This window comes from Hemiscyllium ocellatum, chromosome 38 (genome assembly GCF_020745735.1).
Source record: "Hemiscyllium ocellatum isolate sHemOce1 chromosome 38, sHemOce1.pat.X.cur, whole genome shotgun sequence".
Lineage (NCBI taxonomy): Eukaryota > Metazoa > Chordata > Chondrichthyes > Orectolobiformes > Hemiscylliidae > Hemiscyllium > Hemiscyllium ocellatum.
In genome coordinates this window covers 23,934,578-23,948,074 of record NC_083438.1, presented here as the reverse complement: position 1 = coordinate 23,948,074, position 13,497 = coordinate 23,934,578, and the positions used below count along the sequence as shown (strand labels likewise).

Genomic DNA, 13,497 nt, shown 5'->3' with positions numbered 1-13,497 from the left:
TGATGTTATTCTCAAACATTTAAGCATTTAACTTTGATTTTTCATTACATTGAGATATGTTGTTACTTACAGGAAAAGAGATGGAGATAAACACTGAAGTGGAAGTTTGAGATGCCATGGGTTGAAATATTTCTTCCATTTCGTTTCATTTTATTTCATTTTACTTTATCAATGCATTAATATGATTTCTTTTTTTGCAAGAAAGTAGAAGGTACATATAAAGCAGGATCAATGATAAGAGGAAGTGAGTGAAAGCTAGAATGACTGTTACAAGGAATAGGGGGATGGAAAATTGAGATATTGTGGCTGGATTCATTGAACATGTTGTGGTATTCTTTAAAATCAAATGAAAGATATGCACAATTGAAGGATAATGCTAATTTGCCAAAGGGATGTATCATAGATACAATATTATTTTGAATGAATTGAACATTTTATTTATATAGTGAGCACAAATCAAGTGTTAGGATGGAAAGCAGGACAGACTTGCACTTGGATAGGCTATAATTACTTGCCAATATGGGGATAACATTTCGAGCACAATATTCTTCAGCTCCCTACATTAAGACGTTGATCTCAACCTTCACTCTTGGAAGTTTACAGCCAAAGAAAACACAATGTTCAAATGTGCAAAGAAACCTTATTTACCCAAGTCATTATTCAATCATAATTGTCACATGTTGTATGGAGGGTGATTGAGAAAAAATGTCTTGTACCAAAACCGAAAAAAACCGATAAAATGCACTAAATAAATAACATAAATGAGACCTGTTTCAATATACAACGGGCAAGCAGGGACAAAGCAGAGAACAAGGTAGGACTGATAAATTAAACTGCATTCATTTCAATGCAAGAGGCCTAACAGAGAAGGCAGATGAGCTCAGGGCATGGTTAGGAACATGGGACTGGATATCATAGCAATTACAGAAACATGGCTCAGAGATGGACAGGACTGGCTGATTAATTATGTTCCAGGAAGGGCAGAGAGGGAGGCAGGATTTTGGATTTTAAATTCCCTACCAGTGCGGAAACAGGCCCTTCCGCCCAACAAGTACACACCGACCCTCCAGAGAGTAACCCACCCAGACCCCATTTCCCTCTGACTAAAGCACCTAAGGCTATGGGCCATTTAGCAGGCTAATTCACCTAAACTTGCATGTTTTTGGACTGTGGGGAGAAAACCAGAGCACCCGGAGGAAACCCACACAGACACGGGGGAGAGTGTGCAAAAATCACATAGACAGTCACCCGAGTCTGGGACCCTGGTGTTGTAAGGCAGCAGTGCTACTCATGAGCAACCATGTCGCCAAGGAGGGGAGTGGCGTTTTTGATAAGGGATAGCATTACAGCTGTGCTGAGGGGAGATTATTCCTGGAAATACATCCAGGGAAGGTATTTGGTAGAATGAGAAGCAAGAAAGAGATGATCACCTTATTAGGATTGGATTATAGACCCCTTAATAGTCAGCAGGAAATTGAGAAACAAATTTGTCAGGAGATCTCAGTTATCTGTAATATGGTTAGGTGATTTTAACTTTCCAAACATACACTCAATAAAGGAAAGCATAACATACACCTCTTCACTATCTGACCTACCTGCGACTCCACTTTCAAGAGCTATGAACCTGAACTCCAAGGCCTCTTTGTTCATCAAATCTCACTAAAGACCATTACCATTAAGTGTATAAGTCCTGCTAAGAGTTGCATTTCCCAAAATGCTGCACCTCATGTTTATCGCAATTAAACTCCACCTGCCCACTTCTCAGCCCATTGAACCCATCTGGTCAAGATCCTGTTGTAATCTGAGGTAATCTTCTTCGCTGTCCACTACCCCTCCATTTTGGCGTCATCTGCTAACTTACTCACTATACTTCTCATGCTCACATCCAAATCATTTATATAACGAGAAAGTAGTGGACAACAGCTTCTAGCCCTCCACTGGTCACAGACCTCCCGTCTGAAAAACAATCATCCACCACCACTCTCTGTCTTCTACCTTTGAGCCAGTTCTGTATCCAAACAGCTAGTTCGCCCTGTATTCCATGAGACCTAGCCTTGCTAAAACAGTCTCCCAGAGGGAACTTTATGGAAACCTTATTGAAGGCCATGTAGTTCACATCTACTGCTATGCCCTCACCAATCCTCTTTGTTACCTCTTCAAAACAACTCAATCAAGTTTTTGAGACATGATTGCTCACGTACAAAGCCATGTTGACTATCCTAATCAGTCCCTGCCTTTCCAAACACATGTACATACTGTCCCTAGGGTTCCTCTAACAATTGATATGATTTATTTACTTCTTTGAAAAAACCTTGATCAAAATCATTCATTTTCGCTGGATCAATCACAAGTAGAAAAAGAAAATGCAGAGAGAAATTAATTTTTCAACAATATCCAAATCTGTAAGCTCAAACCTTGATGAATCTCAGGGAAGCTCTTTGAAGTGACTCACATTTAAATGAGAAATGAATTCATTGCGTTTTATTGCACATGAAGCATGACATTTCATATGGATTTCTCCATATAATTCATCTAAAATAGAACAGTAAACTTGTAAAATATACTATCATCTGCAGAAAATTGTAACTATTTGACTCATTGGAATTTCACCATTTCCATGAGCTCCTGTCTGAATTTAGTCTGGGTCACTGCATAAATAATGTGTTTGTGCGCAGTCAAAAGCAGAAGCATGTATCAGTTTCTTGAAGGATATAAACAGGGTCATTGTAACGGGTGTGTAAGAATACGCCTTAGCGATTCTATAATACACAAAATGAACGGTGAATGTCAACCATAAAAGCAGGAAATTGCCGGATATGCTGAAGAGTAAAACTATAGACTTTCTCCTGTTCTCCATCTCAGGGTCAGGATTGTTTTCAGACCTGGCTTGACACGTAGTGCCTTACGGGCTTTGCTCACTATTATTATGTGTCTCACGGTGAGAACATTGAGAACCAAAACAATTAGAAGAAATGGAGAAAAGGATTTGCGATGCGGCTAAAATAAGAAAATGCAAGCCATCAGGGGTGAAGTATAAAGTTTGACCTTATCCGGCATACCAAGGCGTATTGTTTAATTATATACAAGGTTCATATACAAAGTACCAAGCAAAGGTTCTTCAAACAAACTCAGGGAGGAGCACCATTCCAAGGATCAATCCTGCAGTTTGCTTCTTGCAATATGGCTTTTTAGTTTCTGACAGCAGATGGCTACAAAGCGATCAAACAGTAAACACAACAGTAAACCATACAGAACAGTCTCTTGTTATAGAATAGGGCACTTTTGATTCGACACAGTGAGTAAGCAAGAGATAATTTGTGGGAAAGTACATGCAATGATCCGATTTAGTATAACGCTGGTGATAACAACTGAAAGATCTGCTGTTGCCATAGCCACCAGGTAATAAGTGATGCAGTGGAAAGACCACACTTGCCTTTTGCCAAGATCACAATTGCCACCATGTTGACTGTTGTGAAATGTAAACAGAATAAGACACGATTTGTGAGATGGTTTGACAAAATCGCAGTTTCCAAAAATTATCTGTTCATTTCAGAGCACTTATAATGCAATCATTTTCCAGCAAGCAACTCATAGAGTTCTCAACAGCCACAGAACATCCAATATGAAACACATTCTCTTTCTATTTCTGCAATTCAAGCCCCAAAATAATGTGAACCCATTGTCTCGGCTTGTACTTTCACCTGAATCAACAGATTTAGGTTCCCAATGCTCTTATCAAAGTTACTCCTGAGTGACAGAGAAAGGTTACAGTATAGAAAGTACTGTTCATGGACATTTGGATCTACCTGACTGCCTTCGCTCTCCAAATGTGCACAACTTATTGATTACTCTCTGACTTTTTGCCATAACTTGTGCATTTTGTCTCGATAAATAATCATGCAATGCTTTCTGGATATCTCATGGAACCTCCCTTCCAAGCGTCCAGGCAGCCATTCCATTAAAATAAACGACAGCTTTGTGTGCTCTTGTGCAGCTTTTGCTGCTAATTGTAGGATGCATTCCTCATATGCTAAAGGACAAACTGCTCATTAAAAACTGATTGCAAATCTCTTATGTGAAATTATGATGCTGAAATGTATTCGAAAAATGTTTGCTAAGTAATAAAAAAACAGAGGTTTGTTTTTGCATCGAATCTGAAAGCTATCAGGGGAAATATCAGATTCAGAAATAAAATTGGTGTACAGCATATGAGTCATGAGCTGTACAAGATTAGATTGTGCACAAATTATTTGAAATATTCAACTTCCACATAAATTGAAATTTGTTAGAAAGGATACTGATTCAATTACTGATAAGCCAGTAATTGCTGATTCAGTTAATGAATGAAAACTCATCTCAAAAAACAGGAGTATGATGCAGGTTACTAACGACAGTATCTGGGCTAACATTGGGCTGCTGGAAGAGCTGAAATCAGGAAATTAGAATTGAGGTTACAGAAGATTTTGGTACATGAAGATACAAAACTGATCGAAAGCCTTTAGAAGTGTGCATTCCCCATTCAAGTGAAACTAAGTCATTGCAATGATTCTAAATGACCTATTGGTAGAGATGCAGTGTTTCTGAGTGATGAGAAACAACACAACCACTGAGCCACCACGTCCTTAAATTTACCAAGGGCAAAAGAATAACTTTGAAGATGTTTTTTATATTAGAAATAGTATGGACTTTTCTTGGCAATTATTCATTGCTCAGAGAGCAGTTTTCCTCACGGTCGCTTGTGACTCATCGACCTATGAGGCGTGAAGGATAGTTTTCTTCAGGAACTTTGATTAAAAACGGGACAAACTGTGAGCTATTGTCAGTATGCCAGTGTTTTATTCTGGATTTTGAAAAAACAGAGTTACAAGTTAAGCAGTTGTCATGTTAGATTCAAGCCCTTGTTTCCACGCAGCTGCCAAAAGCTGTGGTTCATGAAGCCAACACCATTGCCACGACGCCAACACCTCAGCAGCTTTTGCTTCTTATTGTTGCCCAGGATATGCATTTGGGGACTGACAGATGCAGTGATGGGATTTAGCCTGAACTCGAAATTGAAAAGTCTCCTTATCCTCTTGGATGAAATCAATGACTTACCATCTTTGGGTAACATTATATAGGTCTTAAGATTACAAATAAGACCAGCAATTGGACAAGTCCACCAATAAGACTGATGATTTACACAGCAGAATTTAATTTGAACTGTAACTTTAACCTCTGCGAGAATATGGAACTCCCTTCTAGGGAACAGAAGAGATGAGTGAATTAAAGACAAAAATCGCTGGAATATCTCAGTAGGGCTGGCTGCTTCGGTGAAGAGAACCAGGGTTAACCTTTTGGATCCATTGATGCTTCTTCATAGGATCAGAGTTAAAGCATCATCAACTCATCAAGTCCTACAGCACGATAATAGGCCCTTTGGTCCAAACTGGTCAATTCCGAACAAACTGTCCATTCATGCTAACACCATTTCCCTGCACTTAGCCAATATCCTTCAAATCCTTTCCTATCCATGTATTTGTCCAAATGCCTTTTTCATGTGTTTAATGTTCCTGCCTCAATCCTTCTGCTGGCAGCTCATTCCATATTCGTACCACCCTCTGCATAAAAGAATCATTACCCTGCAGGTTCCTTGTTATTCTTTCCCTCTCAACTTCAACTGATGTCCTCTCGTCCTCGATTCCCCAACCCTGGGAAAAAGACTGAGTGCATTCATATAAGCGACTCTCAAGATTTATAAACCTCTTCAACATCCCCCCTCAAACTCCTACACTTAACAAGCTTCCTATAGCAAGGTGGCCAAAACTGAATGCAACATTCCAAGTGCAGTCTAACCAATGTCCCGTATAACTGCAACATAACTTCCCAACTTCTATACTCAATGCCCTGACTGATGAAGACCAGTGTGCCAAAGGCCTTCTTAACCACCCTGTCGACCTGTGTCTCCACTTTCAAAGAAACATGAACCTGAACTCCAAGACCCCTCTGTTCCAGCCTTGTGTGACTCTCTGTGTGGAGTTTGCACGTTCTCCCCCTGTCTCTGCAGGGTTTCCTCCTGCAATCCAAAGATGTGCAGGTCAGGTGAATTGGCCATACTAAATTGCCCATAGTGTTAGGTGCATTAATTTGAGGGAAATGGGTCTGGGTAGGTTGCTCTTTGGAGGGTTGGTGTGGACTGGTTGGGCCGAAGGACCTGTTTCCACACTGTAGGGAATCTAGGTGCTGCCACACCTGTTGAGATTTTCCAGCAATTTTTGCTTTTGCTTCAGATTTCCAGAGTTTGAAATGGGTGAATAACTGGACTTGTTCTAGATACCTTTTAGCTGCCCTGTTCGGATGAGGTATAGTCGGAATAAGAACCAGGCAGAAAAGTGAAGAACACTATCATTGTACAACATAACCTTTGGTTTCCTGTTTTTTTTTGGTTTAACTGCTATCTGCTATCTACTATCTACTAGAACCTACTATCGGCTAAACTTCCACAAGGAAAACATTAATCTTCAATTGAGTAGACTATTAAGTTAATCACAGACTGGGGAGCATTACCTTGAGTACTACATTGAGATACGTTATCATGATTTGCATGAAAATAGACTAGGGAGAAGCACAGAAGCAGAGTGTGACATCCTGTGGCCGAATATTTGTTCCTGTACAATATGTCTTAATTATTTCACTTTGCTTCACCAGCTCACTAAATATAGGTTTTTCAAAAAAGAAATAAAGTAGAAGACAGAAAGAGATAGATTACTTACAGTGTGGAAACAGGCCCCTCAGCCCACCAAGTGCACACCAACCACAATCCACCCATTCACCCCTACCCCTTACTAGAGGCAATGTATGCTGGCCAATTCACCTAACCTGCACATTTGTTTTTGGACTGTGGGAGGAAATTGGAACACCCGAAGGAAACCCCCACAGTCATGGAGAGAATGTGCAAACTCCACAGTCAGTCACCTGAGGTGGGAATTGAACTCAGGACTCTGACGCTGTGAGGGAGCAGTGCTAACCACTGTGCTGCCTCCTATCGGATCAACAAGTCACAGAGAATGGAAACTAGACAATTGATGCAAACAGTTGAGAGAGATCCATCCCACCCTGGCAATATTTTTCTACATCCTCTACCAGAAGGTACAGAAGCCTGAACACATGCACCAGCCGGTTTTGAAACAGTTTCTACCCTACTGTTGTTAGAATGCTGAATGGACTCACAAACTCTTAACATTCACCTGTACCTGTGTGTTTGTTTTTGCCGCTGTGTACCTATTATTTACTTATCTATGCTCCTTAACTCTGTGATCTGCCTGTATTGCTCGCAAGACAAAAGTTTTCACTGTGCCTCAGGACACGTGACAGTAAATAAATTCAATTCAGCGCAGGGGAAATGTGAATCCATGGCTGTACACAATGAAAGGATGTTTTGATATTACTTAAAAAAATAAAAGATAAACACGATTGAACTGAAAAACTAATCTTCTAACATGCACTGCCAAACAAATGTGTTATAGAGATAATAATATTTTGGATTAATGGCAGATTTTGTTTACACAATGGTCACAAATATCATGTCCGAATGGAAAACAGGGTAATGATGGACTTGGAAGGACAACAAAGCTCACCAACACGGGGAGAATGTTCAGAAAGCAATATTTTTTATCTCTCGACACGAGGTCATGGATCATGATCTGCACCCTTTGGAAGTTTAAATCACAACTCTTACGAAATAGTAAATCTTGTCTTGCAAAGGGAGGTTGACTCAGCTCGGACTTTTCTCTCTGGAGAGAAGGGGGAAGAGAGGTGACCTGATCGAGGTATTCAAGGGAATGAGAGGCATGGATAGAGTCAATAGCCAGAGACGTTTCCCCAGGACAGGATTGACTGGCACAGGGAGTTATAGTTTTAAGATATTAGGAGTGAGGTATAGCAGGGACCTCAGAGGTAGGATTTTTTATGCAGGGAGTTGTGAATGCATGGAATGTGTTGCCAGCGGTGGTGGTGGAAGCAGAGTTATTCGGGACATTTAAGCGACTGCTGAACGTGCACATGGAGTGCAGTGAAATGAGGGGGTGTGTGGGTTAGGTTATTTTAGTTTAGATTAGGAATACTCCTCAGCACAACATTGTGGGCCGAAGGGCCTGTTCTGTGCTGTACATTTCTATGTTCTAAGATATATATATATATTCAAATTTACAATGAAATACTACTCACACGAATCATCTCTCAGTGATTGAACTTTGTTTTATGGAAGACAATTCCACTGAAGCAGAAAACAGAACAATGTGAATAAAACATATCAAATTATTAACATAAATAGCACAGTTTAGTAGCCTTGATTTTGTGACCATTTTGTCAGCACTTTAACCCCGGTCAGTTAAAGAGCAAACCGGCAGAAAGTACAATGAGCTCGTAACACACAGCTTTGCACAACTCTTACCTGGGATCCCCACAGCAGCCAGGGTTGGATAGTAAATTGCATACAGCAGGCCAGACGGTGGTTCATGCATATTCAGTCTGAACTGATAATCTCTCAGCAACTGCAAAATGATATTGATGGGGATTCCATATATAGAACAGATAACCCCCCCAGGGACACTGTTTTATGACATCATCACCATTCAAGCTTCAGAATAATTGAGCCACTTGCTTTCATCTCATTCTCCCAACTACGTTTCCCCAGTGCCTTCAATCAAGGAAAGGAAGAAAAAGCACCAATCCCTGCTTTGTTATGATTCAAATTAATAAAATCAGACTGTGCAGTAATCAATGGTTTTCTTAGCAAATGAAGCAATATGTTTCTGTTGAGAAGAACCGTCTCTTTTTCTACACATTTTATCCTCATGTTCCCATAGCTCTCAAAAATTTCAACCATTCGAGTGTGTAGTCCGTGCTGTTTCTCTATAGCCACTCAGTGTTGAACATAGGGTAAATAGGCAAAGTCTTTTCCCTGGTTAAAAATCACACAACACCAGGTTATAGTCCAACAGGTTTAATTGGAAGTTAGTGTGCTTCCAATTAAACCTGTTGGACTATAAACTGGTGTTGTGTGATTTTTAACTTTGTACACCCCAGTCCAACACTGGCATCTCCAAATCTTTTCCGTGGGGCCAGGGAGTCCCGAACTAGAGGGCATAGGTTTAAGGTAGAGGGGCAAGATACAAAAGAGACCTAAGGGGTAACTTTTTCACGCAGAGGGTGGTCCGTGTATGAAATGAGCTGCCAGAGGATGTGGTGGAGACTGGTACAATTGCAACATTTAAGAGGCATTTGGATGGGTATATGAATAGGAAGGGTTTAGAGGGATATGGGCTGGGTGCTGGTATGTTGGACTGGATTGGGTTGGGATATCTGGTCGGCATGGACGGGTTGAACCGAAGGGTCTGTTTCCATGCTCTACATCTCTATGACTCTATGATTCTAATGTTGTGATCCTAGATCAGTGAGCACAGTTGACTTGATGTCTGGCTATAATCCAAAATAATAAAAAAGTAGAATTATTTAATGTTCTTGCATCTAATATATTTGATGAGGATGTTGGAATGGGAAAAGGTGTCATGAGCTGTATAAAGAAATATTTGCGCAGGTCACTCTAAAGTGATGGTTATTGTGGGAATGTTGTGATTAGATTAGATTAAATTCGCTGCAGTGTGGAAACAGGCCCTCAGCCCAACAAGTCCACACTAACCCTCCAAAGTGTAACCCACCCAGATCCATTTCCCTCCAACTAATGCACCCAACACTGTGGGCAATTTGGGATGGCCAATTCACCTGACCTGCACATCTTTGGACTGTGGGAGGAAACCAGAGCACACCCACACAGACACGGGGAGAATGTACAAACTCCACACAGACAGACACCCCAGGCTGGAATCGAACCTGGGACGTTGGTGCTGTGATGAAGCAGTGCTAACCACTGAAATGAAGAGTTTCATTTCTTTAAAATTCAGTGAACACAATTATGATTCCTGGCATAGATAGCAAAGTAGGAGGTAAATGCTTTGGGGTGGGGTGTGGGAGGTATGTACGGTGGGGAGGGTAGATGGGGGTTTTGTTTACTGCTGGTTACTGCTTGTGATTGATTTGGTCTCTCTCTTTTTTGGAGAAACATCGATAAAAATAACAAAAAAAACAAAATGCAGAGAGATAATTATATCTTAAATTCCCCACTCTTGAGCTTAAGCTTTCATTAATTCCAGTGAAACTCAACGAATAGGTTTGAATTGAAAGTAGAGATATCCTAGCAAATCCCAGTGTTGGAACAGAGTAAGTACTTTAATGCTCACACCGAAGAATACATTTTCCATCTGGAAGTGTTTGGAACATTGCTTTATCTGTGAAACATCACCATCGTGCATTTAAACAGTGAGAAGAATAGTGCTTTGCCTTATAACAAGTGTTACCTGACCACTAGAAAGCCATTTCATGAGCCCAAATGACACTGAATAATGTTTTCTCCCCCACACACTTCCTTGCCTTTCTCCATGTTGCCTCCATCGTCAAGAACAGACATTCTCATATTCAAGCACAACACAAATTAACTTTCACCAGTCTCACTTGAGTAGCCAACAACTCTCACAAAAATCCTTCAGTTTCTCTACTGACACTACAAACGCCCTCAACGTAGCTGATCCACAGACAAACTACCGACTCTGTAGTATCCAATAAAGGAATTGTTCATGAATTATACTGCTGTGTTCAGTTTTTTTCTTATCAAATGTGTCTATTGTAATAAAAAAGGTGTTTAGAAAGATTGGAACAGATAACAGTTAACAGTTGATAATATCGTACCTGCTTGATATCATGAGTTATTTTCTGAATCCACACTTAAACTTTCACAAGCTTAAAACTAAAGTCGTGAAAATTGATGAATAGAAATTTTCAGGGAAATTTATTTCTTGACATCAGAATGGAAAATGCCTGCATTGGAGCTAGACTAGAATAAGATCATAACAGGATATGATATTGAAGTAGAAATTAGACCATTCAGCCCATCAAGTCAGCTGCCGTTCAATCATGGCTGATAAGTTTCTCAACCCCATTTTCCTACTTTCTCCCTTTAAACCTTGCTCCTTTTGATACTCAACAACCCATCAATCTCAGATTGAAGGATACTCAGTGACTGGGCTCCACAGCCTTCTGTGGCAGTGAATTCCATCGATTCATCACTCTCTGGCTGAAGAAGTTTCTCCTTATCTCCATTCTAAAAGGTCTTCCCTTCACTCTAAGTGTGTTCCCTCGGGCCCTAGTCTCTCCTACCAATGGAAACATCTTCCCAACATCTACTCTGTTCAGAGTGGCTTGGCTTTACTTATAATCAAAGGATTTCAGCTCAAAACCGATCATTCCTGGACTTAGGGATGTTGCAGCTGTTTACAATGTCAGCTGTCATTATGTTTTCCTTTCTACTGCATTATATTGTTCACTTTAACCAAGTTGCAGTTCTTTAACCATTGTGTAGCAGGATAGGATTAGACATCCAAACATGTTAAACAGCTGCAGGAAAGAACACACTGCTATGAGACTACAAGAACTGATGATTTCTTATTATTGTGTCATCATTGATTTCATCCTTTGATACCAAAAACCTTCATTACTTTCCACTGGTAAGACAGGAAACAGATTAACATATGGGATGGCAAATAGACCGGCAAGTGGTTTGTGGCATTTGGCATATGTGACTGAATGACCATTGTCATTCTCAAATTCACAAAATTTGACATGTTACTGAATATTGCAATTGACAACCTTGTAATCTTGATGAGTGTAGGAACAATTTCGTGATCCAATAACTGAGAAACTGCTTTGTGACTCTTCTGCCGCAGTAATAGAATCCGTATATTTAATCGATGAAGATCAGGATTCCAATTCCACTTGTTTCAGAGGCTTGTCATGCCTCAGCTGTTTGATTGAAGCATGTACAAACTGTTTATTTTCTCCAGAAAGTGCAAAAGTCATTGAAATAATGTTGAGAGATTTTTTTCTCCCAATTATAATTAAACAAATGACTTGCAGTGCACATTAGGACGGCACGGTGCCTCAGTGGTTCGTACTGCTGCCTCACAGCACCAGGCTTCCAGGTTCGTTTCCAGCCTCGGGCGACTGTCTGTGTTGAGTTTGCACGTTCTCCCCTGTGTCTGTGTCGGTTTCCTCCGGGTGCTCCAGTTTCCTCCCACAGTCCATAGATGTGCAGGTCAGGTGAATTGGCCATGCTAAATTGCCCACAGTGTTAGGTGCATTGGTCAGAGGGAAATAGGTCTGGGTGGGTTAATCTTTGGAGCGTCGATCTGGTCTGGAGGGCCTGTTTCCGCACTAGGGGATGTAATCTAAAACCAGTTTGCACACTGCTGCAGTACTCCTGATCTTTGTTTCTGTGCCTTTGAGGGTAAGTAGCGACCCTGAGGTTATTTTGAAAAGCACCATTCGCAGGATGTGATGCAGCGAGAGATGCCAGCAGAAATATTGAAGTCAGTGATTTTCTTTCGTTATGACTCAACTAAGTATAACACAAAGCAGTGAATATAAATTTTTCATGAGTAATAATAACAATTTGCTAAACGGCTTGATTTCTTTATTCATTCATTGCTCAGTCAATAGCGTTTGCACATCGTCTTGGACTGACATAGAACAGATGAGGTGGGAGTGCATTTTAATTCTCACAATAGACATTAAAGAAATGATGCAAATAGAGCGATTGTAATAAGGTGGCTTTATTTCAAAAGTTAACAGAGTTAAAAGTTAATCAGCTGTCAGTTTAGATTTTGACAAATGTCACCAACAGAGCAGCAGGTAGCTTTTGATCTGGTGACATTGTTACTGCCCCACACCCCCACCAGTTTTACCTTCTCATCGCTGCAGAGCACTGGTATCTGAGGAATGAAAGGGGCCTTGATGGTAGAAAGCCTGAAGTAGAAATTTGAAATGCTCTGCTTATTTTGGACTGAATAGTTGTGTAATCTTTTGCCAGTATTCCAAACAGGAAACAAATCTCAAGGTAACATTTAAACCCAGCAATTAGACAATGCAATCAGAGCACATCAAAACATGAGTCAGTTTGAACTGTAATGGTAACAACTCACAAGGATGAGGAAGTATCTTCCAGGAGGTACAAATGAAATGAATGAGCACTTCACCTTATTTGAGATATTTTGAGCTGCCCTGTTCAGATGTGTTATGACACAGATGCATTTAGAGCAGGGGTTTTCTGGCTGAGAGTTGAGACACCTAGTCTTCTTTGGCTTCCTCTATTTTACTGTTTTGCCTCAGCACCCACCCGTTGTCAAACCTTCAGTTATTAACCTTCAGTTAATAATCTTATTCCCAGCCGAGTTACGCATTTAATTTTGCTTCACCATTACGTTGAAATATGTTATCATTATTTGCAAGAGAATAGAATCGGGGAAGACAGAAGCACAGTTTGTGATCCTATTAGTAATTCTTAATTTTTTTTAGTTTACAGTATGATTTACCTATTTCACTTCGAGTTATCAGTGTTATTAAACTGAAAAG

General features: G+C 40.3%; 1 protein-coding gene across 1 annotated transcript in view; it reads left to right on the top strand.

Annotated features, from left to right (window-relative positions):
• LOC132833908 (rho guanine nucleotide exchange factor 1-like) overlaps window positions 1-110 on the top strand; it is a 106,833-nt gene extending 106,723 nt beyond the window's left edge. The window contains exon 14 of the mRNA XM_060852567.1: window positions 73-110. Coding sequence (XP_060708550.1) covers window positions 73-110 — 38 coding nt within the window. The remainder of the gene's footprint in view (window positions 1-72) is intronic.
• The last annotated feature ends 13,387 nt before the right edge of the window (window positions 111-13,497 follow it).